Raw genomic sequence first — 21,573 nt, 5'->3', positions numbered from 1 at the left:
ACTGTGGGGTGAGAATCAGATTTCACAGGTTGTGGCCCCAAATGGCTACATGTGGTTGAAAACTGTGAAGAGAGAGCGCCACGTGACAGAGAAATGAGATGGAGTGATGATCCAAGGACACGGCAGGCTCCAGGCGGAAGGTACTCACTTGACCTCACTCAGCTTCCACGAATCTCAACAAAGTACCTCCCAGGTCACTCAAGAGGGCGTGCCGAGGGCTTCCCTCGGATGGGACATCGCCTGGGCTGTGCGGGGTGGAATGTGCAGATGGCAGACTCATTGGTCCAACCAAATTTGGGGAGGGCAGCTCTGCAGGGTCTCATTTTAATGCCCCTGTCTCAGCATCTTTCAAGAGGGAGCCTAGTAAGTTACAACATGAAGATAAGCATCCCCCATGGCTCAGTGGTAAAGAATCCACCTGCCAAGGCAGGAGACACGGCTCTGATCCCTGGCCCAGGAAGACCCCTGGAGAAGGAAATGGTAACTCCCTCTAGTACTCTTGCCTGGGAAATCCCACGAACAGAGAACAGCCTGGTGGGCTACAGTCCGTGGGGGTCAAAAAGAGTCAGACAAGACTTAGAGACTAAACAACAACACAAGGAAAATCACAACCGTCCAAAGGAGGGTTGCATTTACCGTGGGCAAAATTCTTTTCAACACCCTGATTACCTGTCAGCACCCAGTGTTTATCTGTCTGCCCACTTTTTTTTCCCAAAGGCCCTAACAAGGCTGCCCGTTTTGAAGAACTACTGTTTTAATGGTTCAGTGGGCCTAGAACATAAAATTTTCATGATCACACTTCCTAAAATAGAAGCACACTCACTCATATTTCAAAGGAATTGCCTTCGGAATCAGAGGGAAAAGCGATTTTCCAGGGTTTGGGTCTTTGGATGGTGATTTTTCCTGTTTATATTCTGTCAAAAATTACTATTTAGTTAGCATATATGCAATTTTCAAGGCTATTATAAAAAATCTTTACATTCTAAACCAAGAAGAGGGAAATGGATATAATGATAAAATGAATTACTTTTATTAGCATTTTGCATGAGAGTTAGGGTTTTTTTTTTTTTTTTTGCCAGTAAACAAAGATGGTGCGGGGATCCATGAAAAACTAGTGTACTGCAAACATCTCAGTTGTAATCCAGTCCTGCTATTTAAATATTCAAGACTACGTGCTGGTGCTAATAGGAGAGCTGCAGAAAAGTCACTGACAGCCAAACCTGTGACCAGATTTGGTGGATGAGTGAGAAAGAGGGCTACACACCATGGAAATTATTCTGGAGACCAGAAATGCCAACTTCACCACTGAAGCAAAGAACAAATAAATCTTCTTAAGTATAAATGACTAGAGCTTCATTTATCATCTGAATGACAGAATCGCTAGAGTAGACCAACCCCAAACTAAGGCATCAGATAGAGAGTTTTCTCAAGTGCCTGTTCGGTCTTCAAAGTTATTAATGAGACTTTCCCAACTGTGAGTAACTATGAAGACAGGGACCTCTCTCTCATATGGGCACTTTATTTAAATGTTCCTTTAGCGACCTAGGACAGACCAGGAAACAATGCCCGTGAAAGAAACTACCTGGGAGAGAATTCAAGGATTCCTTACTCATGGGCTTTTTGATTTCTGAAGAAGTTTCTTAAATATTTAATCCAAAACTTTTGAGTCATTTCTCTTTCAGACAGGAACTGAGAAAATCAGCAAAGGCCTATGACTTGTTATACTTTCCAACAAATAACTGGCTTGTTCCTTCCAGTGAGAAGTGAATTCATTTCTCCTCTTCCTGACGGTATTAATTTTAGCACTGGCTGGGGTCAAAGGTCTTGGTTTCAGATCCCAGTAGAACCAGATAACCATGTGAACTTGGCTAGCAGCTTCATTTCTTCTGATCTCAGTTTCCTTAACTGTAAAATTAAGGATGATAGAGGTGGTGATATGTGACTGTCCGCTGCAGCCCTAAAGTGCTCTAATTCTGTATTTCTTCACATCCAGAAAATGCAGCTGTGAAAGGAGTGAAGAAACTCACAAACAGCCTCCTTGTGATACAGGTACAAAACCCATTGTGGGAAAAAAAACGAGCTTTGTTCTGCTTATTGGACTAGGGGAAGTGACTAGTCAGGTATACTGACGATGCCTTCTTCCCTGGCTATGGAGATGCTGGAGCCATGGATTCTAGAAGCACGTGATGAATATATGGATAGAAGCTACCTGACCCATGTGAGGCTTGACTCCAGTGAAACATACACTGTTAATGGCTTAAACCACTGGAATTCAGGATTTGTCTGTTAGGGCAGCCAGTATTACTTATTCTGAATGATAAGTCTAGCATAAAATGGCATTCAACTTTACAATGAGAGAGAAGGGACTAGTGTTCATTATCTGCCACAGTGTGGAGAATTACTCATCTAGTACCCCTAGATGACGGTGAGTGGAAAGTCAGTCTTACAGGCAGAGAAACTAGGCTCGCCAGGAACCCGACTAGTTAAAAGATGGATGGAGCTGCCCCCTCAGGCCCGGCTTCACAGGCTTTGATTGCTCTCTACTGCACCATTGCTTCCCAGACTGCAGTGTGCACCAGAATCATGCTTGTTAAAAAGCAGATTTCTGGGCCCCACCCTCTGGTTCAGAGTCTGGGCGGACCCTGAAAACCTGCATTTTACCAGGTGATGCTGGTGAGCCAGGGGCCACACTGTGGGAACCACACACATTGCTTCTCACGCTGCATCAGGTACCAGCGTCTTGAGAGCCAAACCTTGATGTCAAGTGTTTCAGACCTTCCTACTCATTTCAGGGAAGCCCCAAGAATCCTGGAGTGGGCAGCCATTTCCTTCTCCAGGGGATCATCCTGACCCAGGGATTGAACCTGGGTCTGCTGCATTGGCAGGCAGATTCTCTACCGTCTGAGCCACCAAGGAAGCCCACTTATTATGGACAGTGCTACTGAAATGCAAGACAAAGCCCAGTTCAATCCAAGATGGAAGAACATCTCCTATTCCTTCTGCCTTCCATGGCTTATCTCCCCTGTGAGCACATTTGCTCCCATAAGCCTGAGCCACTGGTTCAGGACTCCACCCTCCCACACAATCCCCACCCAATCACAGGCACCCACCGCTACACGAAAACGAAACCAAACTAAATGTTCTCAGCATGTTGGCTTAAAATAGAAAGTTCTGGATTTGGAAGGTGTGTTTCTCTTAGCTGCTCACTATCTCTAAGGTCAGTTTCCTCACCTACAAAAACACAGTTCTGACTGCAGCCACCCGGCAGGGCTGTGGAGAAAGTGGTCAGATGAAGTGCAGCTGGGAGAGTATTTTCTCAACAGCAAAGCCTCCAAAGTCTTAGACGATGTTATGTCAGGACCATCACCCTGAGGGGTCGTCTCTAAACACACAGATCTCTTTCTTAGCCAAATATTCTGAGAAACAGGGTCTTTCTTTCTGACATTGGCTAAGATGAACAACAAACAAGAATCATGATTGCAGATGACCCCAGTCACGAGCAGGAGGAAAATCCGTGGAGAACTAAAAGCACTTCCTTTATCTAACTCTTTCGGGTTAAGAGAAACCTCTTAAAATGTGGCTGTAAGCAGCCTATTTGAAATATCAACAAAATGCAAATGACACCACTTTAATGGCAAAAAGTGAAGAGGAACTAAAGAGCCTCTTGATAAAGGTGAAAGAGGAAAGTGAAAAAAGCTGCTTTAAAACTCAACATTCAAAAAACTAAGATCATGGCACCCAGTCTTATCACTTCATGGCAAATAGATGGAGAAACTGTGGAAACAGTGTCAGATTTCATTTTCTTGGGTTTCAAAATCAATGCGGATGGTGACTGCAGCCACGAAATTAAAAGACTCTTGCTCCTAGGAAGAATAGCTATGACAAACCTAGACAGCGTATTAAAAAGCAGAGACATCACTTTGCTGACAAAGGTCCATACTATAGACAAAGCTATGGTTTTTCCAGTAGTCATGTATGGATGTGACAGTTGGATCATAAAGAAGGCTGAGTGTCGAAGAATTGATGCTTTTGAACTGTGGTGTTGAAGACTCTTGAGAGTCCTTTGGACTGCAAGGAGATCAAACCAGTCACTCCTAAAGGAAATCAACCCTGAATGTTCATTGGAAGGACTGATGCTGAAGCTGAAGCTCCAACCCTTCGGCCATCTGATGCTGGGGAAAATTGAGGGGAAGAGGAGAAGGGGATGACAGAAGATGAGATGGTTGGATGGCATCACTGACTCAATGGACATGAGTTTGAACAAACTCAGGGAAGTAATGAAGGACAGAGAAGCCTGGCATGCTGCAGTTCATGGGGATGCAGTGAGTCAGACACGACTGAACAACTGAAGAACAACAAAGCAGCTTACTCAGGACTTACCCAGTCTCCACTGAGTCTGTAGTTGAATATAGTTCTACTCTTCCTGCCCTTCTATGCCCTGAATTTGAAAAGCCACTAGAATAATCAGCCATTTAAAAAATGTATTAAAAAAAAAACAACCAGGGACTTCCCTGGTGGTCCAGTGGTTAAGACTCTGAGCTTCCAATACAGGTTCAACCCCTGGTCGGGGAACTAAGATCCTACATGCTGCATGGTGTGGCCAACCCTCCCCCACCAGCCCCCACCAAAAAAACCCCAAACAAACAGAAAAACCTACAACTCCCCATCCTCCAATGACGGTCACTTTAAACAAAAAAACAACCTTTGCAAGTTTTAAACACTGACTTGGATTCTATTTCTGCTGGACACAAAGCAGCTCCTTGGTCCTACACACTCTTTGTATCACTGGAAACTGCACAGGTGACCAGGGCAGCTGCAAGTCCTGAGTGCAGAGCACTGGAATGGCCCGGCAGACGTGGCTTTGTTCCTTGACATCCAGTGTGGAGCTTGCAAACTGACTCCTCCCCTACACACACACACACAGAGGCACACACGCACACTGTCAGGGCTCATCTCTGGCAACAGGATGGCAAGGACTCAGTCTTCACTGCATTTCTTAACAGCTGGAGGCTGAGACAAGAGGGCAAGGCTGCAGATGTCTCTGCAAGGCTCTGAGACACGCTCAACAGCTGTGGGTCCCCGTGAGATCGGCTGAGACCTGCGACCCTCTACCCGAGCGCTTGTGCTTACACCTGGACAGACATCTCCTCCGGCATGCAAAGCATACAAAGAAACTATCAGGGACTAAAAGTAACTGCACGCATGCTCAGTTGGGGCAATTATGAACAAGATGCAAAAGGACCACAAATCCAGCTCCATCTCTGAGGTGCTGGGAGCCCAAGCAGGTTTCTGGGCACGATCCCTGCACACAGCACCACCAAGAGGGTAAGCAGACCACCTAAACCACTCCTCTCGTCCAACCCACCCACCTGCCCCTACCCTCATCCCCTTTAAGGAACCAGCTCGGCCCCCACTTTGGCACCTGTGACTTGTTTTTGCTCCCGTGGGCTGCAGCGTGAGTCCCAGTAAAGCCTTGCCTAAACCTCTCATCTGGCCTCTTAATCAGCTTCTACTGATTACAGAATTCAAGGACCCAAGCTGGCAATATCTATGATAGGTGGGGCTTCCCTGGTGGCTCAGCTGGTACAGAATCCGCCTGCAATGCGGGAGACCTGGGTTTGATCCCTGGGTTGGGAAGATCCCCTGGCAGCGGGAGTGGCTACCCACTCCAGGATTCTGGCCTGCAGAAGTCCATGGACTATATAGCCTATGGGGTTGCAAAGAGACACGACAGAGTGACTTTCACTTTTCATGACGGGTGTGGCTCACACCTCAGTGCCACAACCTCTACCCATGTGGTCCTGAGGTTTTATTCCACCTCCTCCCAACACACCTCACTTAAATCTTCCTCAGGATAGTGTTTGAACCTTTCATTGAAACAAACGTAAAACCAATGTGTGGCTTCCCTCAATATTCCACTGTCAGGTTGTGCTGTAGCCTTGACTCAACCCAGCACCTTTCAGATGTCAGCCTTTCTGAAGGGCTTTTAGAGAAGATTTTCTATTTTGCACAGTGAGTTAATGGGAGGTGTCAAATGATCTGAAAGCAGGTGAGCTGCTCGAAGATTCCACGAGTTTGTTATGCAAATACTGCAGGATTCAATAACTCCTTTCCCATCATATTTTGCCCGGATCTAGCTTATTCCAATCACTCAGTTGCGGCTTGGTGGCTGGTATCTAATTTCAGTTTTGTTTACAGGAGGGCTCAGAATCCACAGAAAAAGCCCACCGACCTGAGCCATTCCCACCCACGAGCTGCGGATATGAAGGCGAGCAGATATCCATGCCCTCTTCCCGCTCCCCTGTGGTCCCCTCTCCACTCCATCCCTCATCCCAGGCCAAGTGGTGAAGAGGAGGATGCAACTGCTGCTGCAAGGCTGCAAAGCCAGGTGCATGAGGAAGCTCCTTCAAAACTTCACTCAAGTCTGTTTTCCTCCCCTCTTTCTTTCAAGTGATTCACAGGGACATGTGTCCAGGGCACCCTCAAGTCAGCCGAAGTTGAACTGAATTCCCAGAGCCTTTGATTGTTATCCCTATTTTTAGAAAGTGTTTTTTTGCAGCAGCAGAAATTACCTGGCCTGGGAAGGTACCAGCTCACACTTGGCATCAGCCCTTAGATCTGGGGGAGATGACATTTGCCACCTTGGAACTAGGCTCTGGTGTGTTCAGACTCCTAATGCTGATTTTCTCAAACCGCAAACAGTATGCAAGCTCCAGTCAGAGGCAGGATTTAATACTGCTTTTATTGCCTGTGCTACGAGCATGAAAAATGGATTTCAAGTTTCTCCCTTGAACATTATATGACGATTTAAAGCCGCACATAATCCTCTGTATATATTATTTTATATTCTGCCTGTAGTGTGAACTACTTAGGAGCATAAAATACAGATTTAGAATACTCTCTCTTTCTAGCATATTAAATTCTACATAAGAGAAAATAACACATTAGGTTTCATGGGAATGATGAGGGTATCATTCCCCCACCTCCCCTATCTCATTCCCCACACCCCTGTCACTGTAAAGACAACAGCTCTTTAAGAGAGGGCAAGGACTTCACTGGTGGTCCAGTGGCTAAGACTCCGTGCTCCCAATGCAGCGGGCCTGGGTTCAATCCCTGCGCTGGGAACCAGATCCCACATGCCACAACTAAAGATTCTGCAAAGAAGATCAAAGATTCTGCATGCTGCAACTAAGACCAGGGGCAGCAAAATAAATAAATTTTAAAAAAGGAAATATTGAAAAAAAAGAGAAGGAGAGAGAGAGAGATGACAATGATAAGTATCAAGGAGGAGGCAAGAGGGAGAATTCTGGTAATTTTCAGAGGGGGCTCCTACATCTGATGCCCCATGATGCATGGTACTGGATCTCAGGCCTTAGGTACAGTTTCAAACTATCAACAATGACCAGTACTTTACCCTTAAATCCTTCTGATTCTCAGACTCATACACATTAAGGAAAAAAAGCAGCTACAGCTATTTCAACCAGTTTCTTCATTCATCTTAATGTATTCTTTCATAGTCAATGACAAATATTCTGAAAACTAACCTACCAAATTCCTGAAAGAGAGGGAACTGGGTCAAAAATTCTTTATAGGGATACAGTATATTTCTTTAATGATTAATCCCCAAAACTCCATTCAAAAATTAATTGGGATCCTAGAAGATGCTAATTCCCAGTTGCTACAGATTTGAAACAATGAACTAGTTCAAAATTGGGAAAGGAGTATGTCAAGGCTGTATATTGTCACCCTGCTTATTTAACTTACATGCAGAGTACATCATGTGAAATGCCGGGCTGGATAAAGCACAAGCTGGAATCAAGATTACTCGGAGAAGTATCAATAACCTAAGATATGCAGATGACACCACCCTAATGGCAGAAAGGAAGAGGAACTAAAGAGCCTCTCGATGAGGGTGAAAGAGGAGAGTGAAAAAAAACTGGTTTAAAACTCAACATTCAAAAAACTAAGATCATGGCATCCAGTCCTATCACTTCAAGGCAAATAGATGGGTAAAAAATGGAAACAGAGACAGACTATTTTCTTGGGCTCAAAAATCACTGTGGACAGTGACTGCAGCCATGAAATTAAAAGACACTTGCTCCTTGGAATAAAAGCTATGACAAACCTAGACAGCATATTAAAAAGCAGTGAAAGTGAAAGTCACTCAGTTGTGTCGACTCTTTGCAACCCCGTGGACCATATAGTCCATGGAACTCTCCAGGCTGGGATACCGGAGTGAGTAGCCTTTCCCTTCTCCAGGGGATCTTCCTAACCCAGGGATTGAACCCAGGTCTCCCACATTGTAGGCAGATTCTTTACCCAGCTGAGCCACAAGGGAAGTCCAAGAATACTGGAGTGGGTAGCCTATACCTTCTCCAGCGGATCCTTCCGACGAACCAGGGTCTCCTGCATTGCAGGCGGATTCTTTACCAACTGAGCTATCAGGGAAGCCCATTAAAAAGCAGAGACATCACTTTACTGACAAAGTTCCATCTAGTCAAAGCTATGGCTTTTTCCAGTAGTCATGTATGGATGCCAGATTTGGACCATAAAGAAGGCTGAGCACCAAAGAATTGATGCTTTTGAACTGTGGTGCTGCAGAAGACTCTTGAGAGTCCCTTGGAATGCAAGGAGATCCAACCAGTCCATCCTAAAGGAAGTGAGTGAAAGTCACTCAGTTGTGTCTGACTCTTTGCGACCCCAAGGACTACACAGTCCATGAAATTCTCCAGGCCAGAATACTGGAGTAGGTAGCCTCTCCCTTCTCCAGGGGATCTTTCCAACCCAAGGATCAAACCCAGGTCTCCCGCATTGCAGGCAGATTCTTTACCAGCTGAGCCACAAGGGAAGCCCAAGAATACTGGAGTGGGTAGCCTTTCCCTTCTCCAGGGAATCTTCCCAACCCAGGAATCGAACCAGGGTCTCCTGCATTGCAGGTGGATTCTTTACCACTGAGCTATGAGGGAAGCCCATCCTAAAAGAAATTAGTCCTAAATCTTCATTGAAAGGACTGATGCTGAAGCTCCAATAGATTGGCCACCTGATTCGAAGAGCTAACTCACTGGAAAAGACTCTGATGCTTGGAAAGATTGAATGCAGGAGGAGAAGGGGACAGCAGAGGATGAGATGGTTGGATGGCATCACTGACTCTATGGACATGAGTGTGAACAAACTCTAGGACACAGATAAGGACAGGGAGGCCTGGAATGCTGCAGTCCGTGGGGTCGCCAAGAATTGGACATGACTGAGTGACTGAACCACAGACAGACACACACACGTCCACATTTATCACACACTGAAGAACTCAGTCTCATGTCATCAAAGTGTATAGTGCGTGCCCATAGCATTTAGGACTATCCTGTAGACAGGAAAAACTATGATTTCCAGGTCAGAGATTAAATCCAGGGGCACAGGCTGAGACACAATCCTGGGGCTAAATTTAATCCATAATTATATTCTGCTTGGTCTGTAACAATGTTAAAAAATTTGAAATTTTCATTAAAAAAAAATTCAGATGTTTTTTCATAATATCAGATAAATGATTCCTCATTTCTCCACCACAACCGGGGGCTGAAGCTGAAGAGTGGTGACCCCTTTTGATAAAGGGTGAACTTTTCATCTCACCCCAGTTTCCAGCACACCCTGATAATATCAGGACTGCTTGCTTTCCTTATGTTCAATACCTACCTGGCCCCGGGCATGCACTTGAGTTTTTGGCTCCTTTTATGCTTCCCCAAGTGGTATGGTTTGAATTGCATTTCCCCAAAATACAAATGCTGAGGTCCTGGGACTTCCCTGGTAGTCCAGTGGCTAAGATTCCAGCTTGTTGTGCAGGGGACTCAGATTCAACCCCTGGTCGGGGAACTAAGATCCCACATTCTGTGTAGCAATTAAGTCCACAGGCTACAACTTCCGGGCCCAAGCGCTCTGGAGCCCATAAGCTGCAACTGCTGAACTACCGAGCCCACACACCACAACCAGAGACCGCAAGCTGCAGCTGGAGAGTCTGTGTGCTGCAAGGAAGGATCCAGCACGAGGCAATGAAGATCCTGCATGCTGCAGCTGAGACCCAATGCAGCCAGATAGATACAATTAAAACACAGCGCTGAGGTCCAAGTCCTAATCTCCAATACCTCACAGTGTGAGCTTATTTGGAGACAGGGTCTTTTTAGAGGTAATCAAGCTAAAACAAGTTGACGAGGGTTGGGTCTGAATCTAAGATGACTGGTTTTCTTCTAAAAAGGTGAAATGTGGACAGACACACACAGCAAGGGAGAATGCTGATGGACGATGAAGGCAGAGATCAGGATGATACATCTACAAGCCAAGGAAGGCGAAAGACTGTCCACAAACCACCAGAAGCCAGGAAGGGGCCTGGAACAGATTCTCCCCCACGGCCTTTAGAAGGAACCAACCCTGCTGACACCTTGATTTCAGACATGCAGGCTCCAGATGGTGAGACCATACATTTTTGATGGGTAAGCCACTCAGCTAGTGGTACTTTGTAATGGTAGCTCTAGAAAGCGAATATTCCCAGTGGCTGAAATAAAGTCAGTATCTCCTTTGATCACTGGGAAGAAGCACAGGGGAGTGGTCTGAATCACCAGCTACTCTGGTCTAGGAAAAGCACATCACAGGGAGAAACATCCTTTCCAAACCCAAGCAAGGTTTCCAAGGCTTCCCCAAAGGGATGTTTTCCGTTTTAAGAGGGGGCTATATCTGCCCCAGCTCGGAGGATGCTGAAAATATCCTGGTCAAACATGATTGCAAAAAAAAAAAATGTTGACAGTTCACCCCTGAGTGGGACAGTGATATTTTAAGGGTGTAGAGAAGTTTTAGGGGAACAAGTGTCAGAGAGGCAGATTGCTCAAATCTTCATTTATTCTTGAGGTTAATTTCGTGCCTATGTATACTGCAAGGCACCTCCCATTTTATTTTCCTTCCCAGGCTTTTTCTCCCCCATATGATCCAAAGCTTGCAGAGGGGCTGGAGGGGACTGAGGAAGGGATCTCAGTTGGGGAGCACCAGGCAGCTGGGTCTGAAAAGCTGGCTGCTCCCCAGAGGAGGCCCTGAGTGACTATGACCAGATCCTGTTTCAGAGTCTTAGCTCCTCTCTATTAAAATCAGCAGTCGTTATACGAGTTACCTAGAATAGTCAGATTCACTGAGTCAGAAAGCACACTGGTAGACGCCAGGGGGAAGGGGGTAGGGGAGAATGGGGAGTTAGTTTTTAAGGGGGTCAGAGTTTCAGTTTAGGAGGGTGAAAAATTCAGGAGCTGGATGATGAAGAGAGTTGTACAACAATGTGAATGTACTTAGCGCCAGTTAAATATGGTTAAAACAGTATGTTATATACTAAGTGACTTGTACCATAATAAAAAAGTTTTAAAAATAAGTAGTCTTGGTGACTTATGGAATGATTTACTTTTTTTAAAGGATGTTTCAGAAGCAAAAGAATGACTCCTTCAAGCATCAGACTTCTATTTGGTCCCTCAAAATCCCATTCCAGTGGGCCCGAGAACCACCTTCTAGGTGGCGGAGGAGGGGAGGTCTACTTCTTCAACCAATCAATGCTCCAAGCTGGGAAGTGAAGCAGGGCCAGATCAGCTGTCCCTGGCTGATCAAGAGGTCACCCTCACTATAAACACAAAGAAACATGGCTCCATGTCTGATTTTTTAAATTATGATTTGTGTGTGTGTGTGTGTGTGTGTGTGTGTGTGTGTGTGTGGAGGTGGGTAAGATGGATTTCAAAGAAATAAAATGGAACTATATGGGTTGACTACTAATCTTAGGGGAGTAGAAAGCTTGGTAAATGAAGGGAACTAACGGTGGACTGGATAGTCAAGATCACGCAGGCTGACCACCTCTGGGGTTGAGGTTGAAGCACACAGACCCAGAGAGAAAGCAGTGGCATCTTGCAGTTGGGGGCGCTATGGAGCAGGGAGAAAGTGCCCTGAGATCTCTACATTTCCACTGACTAGAGGTTCCTGGAGACAAAAAAGACCTGCTCATGTGGCTATGAGATGGAACCCTCAGACCTGCGGATTTGAAGCTTTCAGAGAACTCAACTTAATTTTTAAACACGCAGCCCTACATCTGCCATTTCTTTATCTATAAGTTATGTCTAAGTACTACTGCATGATGTATAATACAGACATGATTGACTCAAAAGAATGATGTAAAATAAACTTAAGTGCTAGCTCTATTTTATCTACCACATACCTCAGTGGGCAGCCATGCTGGCCCCCTGGCTCTCTGCACCTGGCCCGTGTCTGTATATATAAGGCAGAGCAACCCACACCCAGCTGACTGTGTTCATGTCTGAAGGGCAGCCCACACCTCTCAAATAACAGTTGGTTGAAATATTCATTATCAAAGCATTCAGATAACTGAGGTTTAGGAGAGTCTGCCCAATAGCATCAATGAGAAAACATTTTTAGAAGAACACTATTTTTGCATTTTTAGGTAGAAACTCACATACAGATGTGAGAGTTGGACCATAAAGAAGGCTGAGTGCCAAAGAATTGATGCTTTTGAATTGTGGTGCTGGAGAAGACTCTTGAGAATCCCTTCAACTGCAAGGAGATCAAACCAAAGGAAATCAATCCTGAATATTCATTGGAAGGACTGATGCTGAAGCTCCAGTGCTATGGTTATCTGATGTGAAGAGCCAACTCACTGGAAAAGACCGTGATGCTGGGAAAGACTGAGGGCAGGAGGAGAAGGGGACGACGGGGGATGAGATGGTTGGATGGCATCACCGACTCAATGGACATGAGTTTGAGCAAGCGCTGGGAGACAGTGGAGGACTGGCAAGCCTGGCGGTCAGCAGTCCACAGGGTTGCCAAGAGGCACACATGACTGAGTGACTAAAGAACAGCAGCCTTAGCACTGGACATCATTTTACTTGTTTCTGCTCCCTTCTCCCAACTTGGGATTATTCTTAGAGTGCCACAGTATATTTTCATGCTATTAAGACCATCAGGATAAAATCATGTTTTACATCTTGCTCACTCCATGAGGACCGCAAAAACATGGCCATAGGCCTTTCAGAGAGAATGGGACTCCGAGTACACCCCAAACAGTCCAGGGAGCCGCCAAGCTACCTGGTGAGCTTGCTGCCGATCTGCTGTCGAAGCTCCAGTCGCTCCTCATCCGTCTGCCGGGGAAGGATGTTCTTTTCTTCCAGCTCTCGCTTGGAGGGCCTGTTGCTGAGCTTGATGGCTAAGGAGTCCTTCCTGCACACCTTCATGGCCAGGGAGCCTGCAGGAGGGGAGAGGTGAGTTAATAAGTCATCGCCAACCTGGGGTCCGGGCTCCCCCAGGGTCAGCTGTGGACCGCAGGGCGAAGACAGGGAGACGATGTAATAGCCCAACACCTGAGAGTGGTCAAGACCTCAGTCAAAGGCGGAAAATGACTGTATGTCACTTTCATACAGTTTCTGCCATCAGCATGTCCTGTCTGCCTCTCAGTGTGCTGGGCACGTGAGGAGCACACGGGCAACCTGGGACTGGATCTCTGCTCCCTAGGAACTCGCCACCTGGTGGGAACATCACAAAGCAGGGCAGGACAGACTGTGGAGCACAAAACAGAATGCAAAGGACGGAGGAGGAGGGGCTGGCCCGTGCAGGATAAATGAGACCAACAGGCAGCTGGCTGCAGCGCTCCTGCCTGTATGAAGGCTCAGAGGGGACGTGTGATAAGCCAGGGAATCCCAGGAGACACGAGAGATCTGCTACAGCGGGGCTGGGGGTGCAGAGCGAAGTAAAGCCGGGCAACGTGGGGTCAGCGCCGGGTGGGAGGGAGAACAAGCTCATGCAAAGGCAATATTTGGGCACTGTTTTTCAACATAGGAGGTTCTGAGCACCTTCCATCTGGAAAGAATCCATGATTCTCAATCAGGAGTGATTTTTGCATACCCTCGCTCAGGGGACATTTGGCAAAGTCTAGAGACATTTGGCAAAGTCTAGGAGCGACTGGTTGTCAAACTGGGGTCTGGTGGGGAGGCTGCTACTGGCATCCAATGGGTAGAGGCTATTTAACATCTTATGATGCACAGGGCAGCTGCCATGACAATCAGTCATCTGGCCCAAGACGTCACAAGTGCCGAGGTTGGGAAACCCTGGTACAAAATGCTCCATCTTCTGGGCAGGAAGTGATGGGCAGAGGCTGGACAACATGGGCCTTTGGCTGCCCCTCCATGGTTCTCTCCTCAATAGCAGGACAGTTTCCAGTGCTCAAGTTTAGTTTGCTACCTGAAGCCCAGTATGAGAGGAAAGAGGAAGGGCCTGGGAAGCACCAAGTTCGAGGGATCCCTTTGGATTTTGCATAGTAAATGCTTGTCTCCTGCTGCTGCTGGTTTTAGAACATGGGCTTTGGAGTAAGGCCCAGGCAGCTTCAGCTCTCAGCGCTGCCTCTTAGCAGATGTGAAGCTCTGGGCAGGCTCTTGGCTGCTTCATTTCCGTCCGCTACTGCCGCCCTCCCCCCCACCAGCCTGTAAAATGGGGCAGGAATTTACGCCCCTGGGGGTTGTGAGATGTAGATAAGAATGAAACCTTAGCCTATTGTCAGGCACACAGTAAAAGTTTGCTATTATTTAAGTTCATGCATTAAAGGTTGATAAAATATCAGTCAATATTTGTTCAATTGAAACATTCATTTTTTGTAACCAGAATGACAGGTTTTGAACTTTGCTTTCTTCATGAAAGGCCTTAAAGAAGAAATTTAAATTCAGGCCTTCTGAAGTGGTTGACGTATGCTTAAAAATGAATTTGTTCCATATACAACAGTTAGTATTTTAGTGTATTCTGTAGACTAGAATTGAATTTTAAAGTGCTTCCTTCTCTTCACGCCCCTCCCCCCTTTTTTTTGGATGGGGGTTTCCCTGGTGGCTCAGATGGCAAAGAATCCGCCTGCAATGCGGAAGGCCTGGGTTCTATTTCTGGGTTGGGAAGATCCCCTGGAGGAGTGCATGGCAACCCACTCCAGTATTCTTGCCTGGAGAATCCCCATGGACAGAGAAGCCTGGCGGCCTGCAGTCCATGAGGTTGCAAGAGTCCGACACGACTGAGCGACTAAGCACAGAACCGCACATGGCATCCCACAGGAGGCAATCAGAGAAAGAAAGAACATCTAAAGAGGTAAGAGATGGCAGCATGATGCTGCAGTTTCTAGCGCTCTGATGTTGTTCAGAAGACCGTTACCCTTTCATTTTACTAATGAAGAAATAATAACACTGGACCTCGGATTTGAATCCACAGAGGCGGGCATCTCCTTGCGCCAACCACGCCCCCTTGCACCAGCCACGCCCCCTCGCGCCTGCCACGCCCCTCGCACCTGCCACGCCCCCCGCACCCACCGCGGCCCAAGAGTTTAGAAGTACCTACTGGTATACAATGAACTGTCGTCATCCTCATCCTCTTCCTCCTCCTCCTCCTCTTCTCTTGTGTACAGGCAAGAAGAGTCTTCGTAGTCTGATTCATGAGGCACATTTTCTTTATTGTCATCACATTCAATCACAACCGTTGGCACTTGTCTGATTTCCGGAAGGCCCAGAGGTCCTGCTTTTGTGACACTGTCTCCCGAGTGCAAACCAGAGCTGTGGTAAGAAGTAGAACAGGGGACCCGCTGCTCTGAGCTGTTTAAAAAGAAAAGAGGACATTCATTCCGCCTAAGGTGTCATATAAACGCACGGGACCTTTTAGCAACCTGGCTGTCCTGCGCTCAGAAACGAAAGGTCTGCGGGGCAGACCTTTTCCCATTTCTCACCTACAGCTCAACGTCCTGGGACAGCAGAGTGACCTGGTGGTGGCAGCATCATCTGCTCTCTTCTGACAGCGGGCAGACTGTTAACTTTTCTGAGCCTCAGTTTTCTTGGATGAAACTGCATAAATCCTATCTTTTTAGCATGTCTGGTGCATGTGTGTCCCCCTGGCAGGGCCTCAAAGGAGCCCCACACTTGTTATTTTTAGAAAGAGCCCTCCAAGTGGTTTCTAGACATTGTCCCTATCAATCTATTCTCCAGGACAGCTTTTGGAAACTCAGATGTAGCTATCTCATCTGTTAGAACCCCAAGTGTCTTCCTGGTCTACAAAACCAGTGCTCCAAAAGTGATACACACAGAAAAGCTGTCAAAAATCCACACTGCAAGCTATAAAATTCATAGCAAAGAACTAAATCAACTGAAGTGTAGCCTCTTAATACATCTTGCCTCCATCTCTGATGGCCAAGGGCAGGAAGGGGAAAACCTTCTGGAATGGTGTGGTCACTTAGAAGACCTGTTCTAAATAAAAGGTCTCACTGCCAGAGGAAAGGGAAAACCATTAGCTTGGAAGCAACAGTTTAAACACCGCCTGACGTGCAATACCTCGTGTCGTCTGCCCCAGCCTTGTCCCACCACCTCTGTCCCCACACAACTCACCTCGTTCACGTGCAACAACGCCCCGCACACTCCTGGCCTGGGGTGTGCTCTCATCTAACCTTCACCTTGATCATTTCTGTTTACCTTTCAATACGTGTCTTGGGCAACACCTTGCTCAGGTTCTTGGGAGATTCCACAATTTTGAAAACTGGGAACATCCGTTTGCTTACTATCTGGGGAGGAGTTGCCCCTCCCCAGCCAAGTGCTAGATACCTCCAGAGGCAGGGGCCATGCCCTTTTCACGTCTGCAGCGGGTGCCTGGCACCGTGGCTGACAGTAAATGGGCACTCGGTCAGTGCTGACTGTCTGCTGGGCTGGAATCCCTGACATTTAGGTGCATTTAAAATGGTTGATGAGTCATACTCAAAAGTATTAGTGAAGAGATCAGTCTTTAATTTTCAGGGAGTATTTTTAGTGTACTACAGAGCTATACATGCCCCTGACCTGACTGGCACTTTTAGTAACGGCTTAATACCCGAGTCAAATATGTGGAAGAACTGAGGTAGAAAAGCAAAAAGTGAACATTTATTGAATGTGTCGCCCACTGTGCTGCAAACTTCCACCTCCAGTATCTCATGACATTGTTAATAACAGCCCTGCAGGAGAGGTGTCAGTTATCCTCATTTTAATATGCAGGAAATAGAGGCTCTGAGATGGTAATTAATAAGCCCATGAGGGCACAGGTGGTCAAGGAGCCAGTTGGAATTTGAACTTGCTCTGTTTCAATATGCTGTATCCAAACACTCAATTGTGATACTTGTAAGATTGTGTATTTTGGTTAAACACAACCCTACTAACCACGCACACATACGCATGCAAGGTGGTGGAAACATCATGTTTTGTCAACAACATGTGTACCAAACAGGCATCGTGATTCTGTAAATGTTTTAGATGTTACTAACCAGGGTAAGTAATAGTGTCCCCTCTCCAGTCACAGTGAGGTCACAGGGCATTGAGTTTAAAGGATACATCTTAGACACTGGGTTTAGAATGGTCAGGATGGGGAAAGGACTCGAGTGTTTACCTACTGTCACGGTGATCTTTGCACCAGAATGGCAGTGTTGAGAAGCTGTAACAGAGCCTCAAATATTCACTGTCCATTTTCTCCCCCTACCCCGCCATGGTTGTGAGCATGTGAGATCTTAGTTCCCCAACCAGGAATCAAACCCATGCCCCCTGCACTGGAAGCGTGAAGTCTCAACCCCTGGATCACCAGGGAAGTCACAACTGTTCAGTTCTTTACAGAAAAAGTTTCCTGAACCCTGATCCAAATGAATATTTCTAACCTCTATCATAAGGGGATGACAGAGGATGAGATGGTTGGATGGCATCACTGACTCAATGGACATGAGCTTGAGCAGGCTCTAGAGTTGGTGATGGACAGGGAAGCCTGGCGTGCTGCCGTCTATGGGGTCACAAAGCGTCAGACACGACTGAGAAACTGAACCGAGCTGATCATCCCTCACCTCTTAGCTTTTTTGTGTGAGCCATATTTGAAGTCCACTTAAACTATTATTTAGTTTGTATTTTAAGTCAACACAGAAAAAAACCTTAAATATTAATTTAGCCTCATCCTAAGGCCACATATAAAAGATGTACATATAATAAGGCATACAAAGAATATCTTTGTAATCACTAGTTTTATGTTAATTATGTCTTTACAACTTATGTTAAAATAAATATGCACCTATTAAAACTTTACATGCCACTGGGTACCATGGTCTAGTGATCTAAGGCAGTGGATTAAGGCACCAGGTTGTTTGGGGGCATAGGTTTGAATCCCACTGCTGCCAAGGAGCATTTCCCCTCCAAGGATCACAGTCTTGACATGGTGAAGGGACTTGCTTAATTCAATGAAGCTATAAGACATGCCATGCAGGGCCACCTAAGATGGACAGGTCATAGTGGAGAGTTCTCACAAAATGTGGACCACTGGAGGAGGGAATAGCAAACCATTCCAGTGTTCTTGCTGAGAGAACTCCACGAACAGTATGATCAGGCAAAAAGATATGACACTGGAAGATGAGCTCCCCCCACCAACCCCCAGTTGGAAGGTTTCCAATATGTTACTGGGGAAGAGTGGAGGGCAACAGAGTAGGTACATCATGTGAAATGCCAGGCTGGATGAATCAGAAGCTAGAATCAAGACTGCCCGGAGAAATATCAATAACCTCGGATATGCAGATGATACCACCCTAATGGCAGAAAGTGAAGAGGAACTAAAGAGCCTCTTGATGAAGGTTAAGGAAGAGAGTGAGAAAGCTGGCTCAAAACTCAACATGAGAAAAACTAAGATCATGGCATCTGGTCCCATCACGTCACGGCAGATAGAAGGGGAAAAACTGGAAGCAGTGACAGATTTTATTTTCTTGGGCTCCAAACTCACTGGGACAGTGACTGCAGCCATGAAATCAGAAGAGGCTTCTCCTTGGAAGGAAAGCTATGACAAACCTAGACAGTGTATTAAAAAGCAGAGACATTGCTTTGCTGACAAAAGTCCGACTAGTCAAAGCTATGGATGTGAGAGTTGAACCATAAAGAAGGCTGAGTGCCCAAGAATTGGTGCTTTCAAACTGGTGCTGGAGAAGACTCTTGAGAGTTCCTTGGACAGCAAGGAGATCAGACCAGTCAATCATAAAGGAAAGCTGAAATTCCAATACGTTGGCCACCTGATGCAAAGAACTGACTCATTGGAAAAGACCCTGATGCTTGGAAAGATTGAAGACAGGAGGAGAAGGGGACAACAGAGGATGAGACGGTTGGATGGCATCACTGACTCGATGGACATGAGTTTGAACAAGCTCTGGGAGTTGGTGATGGACAGAGAAGCCTGGCATGCTACAAACCATGGGGTCGCAAAGAGTTGGACATGACTGAGTGACTGAACCGATGCTGAAGTTCCAATACTTTGGCCACCTGATGCGAAGAGCCGACTCACTGGAAAAGACAGTGATGCTGGGAAAGATTGACGACAAAAGGAGAAGGGGACGGCAGAGGATGAGGTGGTTAGATAACATTGCCAACTCAATCGACGTGAATTTGAGCAAACTCTGGGAGATAGTAGAGGACAGAGGAGCCTGGTGAGCTAAAGTCCATGGGGTCGCAGAGAGTTGGATGTGGCATAATGACTGAAGAAAAACAATAACAACAATTAAGACTTTTAAAAAGCTCGTCTTAAACTCCATTAAGGTACCACCAATGATGTGTGCATATATATATATATATATATATATATATATATATATATATATATATATAACATTTTGATCAATTGTGTTGGCCTCAACCAGAGTCTCTCAACCTTGGCATGGTTGGACTGGGTCCTTCTTTGTGGTGGGGGTTGTCCTATGTATTGTAAGATGTTTAGCAGCAATCTTGGTCTCTACCCACCGGATGCTAGTGTCATCTCCTCTGGTGGTGACAACCCCGAGCATCATCAGACATTGTCCAATGTCCTCTGGGGGGGGCAAAGCTGCCCATTTGGGAACTACTGACCTAGAGTATAGGGCTTCCCTGGTGGCTCAGACGGTAAAGACTCTCCTGCAATGCAGGAGACCCGGGTTCGATCCCTGGGTCTAGCGTACACAGACGGCTCTGCTACCTGCTACATCCTCAGAGTTGTACCACGTGAGTCTCCTCTAACGCAGCCTGGGTATTAGTGCTCAGGAATCTGCCGTATTCGCTGAAGGGTGAACTGCCCAGAATCCCTTGACCTGCTGTGTATCAGGCTGGCACTCTGGGGGCGGTACCAACCATCTGACATCGTGACAGTTCTGCTGATTGCATTATCTCTGCTCCCGCTGTGGTCCCAAACCAGTTACCCTGTTAACACAGGTGCTCTGAACCCATCTGAGGGAAGCAGCTAGGCTTGTTATGTGGCCCAGATGGGTGAGCTACAAAATGACACTCCAGCAGCCTGAAAGTCACCACACCTTCCAGAGTACCTGTCATTGTCCCTGAGGCAAAGCTGACTCACGTAAGCAGATCTATTCTAGACCACTCAGGTCAACATTCTTTGGGGATTAAGCACTGAGTGTGCTCAGAAGTCACATGGATCTCATTTTGAAATAGAAATGCATATTTTAAGTGCTAATGCAAAGGTAAGTGAAAAACACTTTTAAAATGTGTGCAGTATACTTATTTTCTCTAAAAGAATCATCAACTAAATAAATTGCCTATAATGGAAGTGATTTATGATAACTTGGTTTGGTCAGACTGCACTGAACTGAACTGAACTGTGAGCTCTCCTGCATCACTCCACCTCAGAACTAGCCCCTCGGGGTTTGGGTGCAGCAGCCCACCCAACCTCAGGGACAGCCTTGATGCCATTTCTTTTGAACAGCCTTTCCTGGTTTTTCAGAGGAGACCAGCCCCTCCTCTGTGTGGCCACAGCCTCTGTTCCCATCTCTTTTCTAGCACCTGTTGGGTTATATTATAATCACATATCTAAGCATTTACTCCCTGCCCCCAGTGACTGCAAGCCTTTCAAAGACAAGAGGCTGATTATCATTCTCTTCATATCCTAGCCTTGTTTCTTGTCCACATTTTAGGAACTGATGGAAAAGTCAGTCAAATATTTGAAGTCTCTAGGAATCAGAGTAGTCATAATACAGTTCCCATCATTTAATTCATTAAAATAATCATCCTCGACCCTTAGATAGTCTTCCAGTGTAGAGAAAGTGTCCTATGAACAGAGAATTAAAGATGTGGATATAGCGAACTAGGATTCTTAAGAAGATAACCCAAAGAGATAAGGCACAGAGATCTGGGCAAGGAAGAAGGCCAGGGTACCCGGGACGATGTGAGCATAGACGGTCTAACAGAGAGCTTATGGTCACCACAGTTTTTCCAGCTCTACGCTCATTGGCAATCAGGCCCCTTCAGTAAGATCGTCCAGAGTCAGGCTGCTTTGTACGGTGAGCTAGTTGGGTTAGAAGGTTTCTTCGTATGTGACATTCTACAATGAATTTATACTAACAACAAAAAAGGCCTAAATTATTCTCCAGGGGGAAAAAAAGAGATTCTGTTCCCTCATCTCGATGGCTCCAAACGACGTAACTTTCCTGAGATGTGTTAAGAGTAAGAAGCAGAGATGCAATGGGTTTCTTGTTGCCGCAGTGAGGACGCAGCTCCCTGAGGACAGAAGGGCATC

General features: G+C 46.2%; 1 protein-coding gene across 12 annotated transcripts in view; it reads right to left on the bottom strand.

The window, feature by feature from the left end:
* Window positions 1–21,573, bottom strand: part of PHACTR1 (phosphatase and actin regulator 1) — a 490,759-nt gene that overhangs the window by 21,411 nt on the left and 447,775 nt on the right. For 11 of the 12 annotated variants that reach the window (XM_043450090.1, XM_043450084.1, XM_043450085.1 and 8 more), the window contains 2 exons: window positions 15,388–15,638; window positions 13,108–13,264 (listed from right to left, as the gene is read on the bottom strand). In XM_043450090.1, the coding sequence (XP_043306025.1) occupies window positions 13,108–13,264; window positions 15,388–15,638 (408 nt within the window). The remainder of the gene's footprint in view (window positions 1–13,107; window positions 13,265–15,387; window positions 15,639–21,573) is intronic. The other variant, XM_043450087.1, reaches the window with a different exon arrangement.

Source organism: Cervus canadensis, chromosome 28 (genome assembly GCF_019320065.1).
Source record: "Cervus canadensis isolate Bull #8, Minnesota chromosome 28, ASM1932006v1, whole genome shotgun sequence".
Taxonomy (NCBI): Eukaryota; Metazoa; Chordata; class Mammalia; order Artiodactyla; family Cervidae; genus Cervus; species Cervus canadensis.
This window is presented reverse-complemented; position numbering and strand designations above follow the sequence as displayed.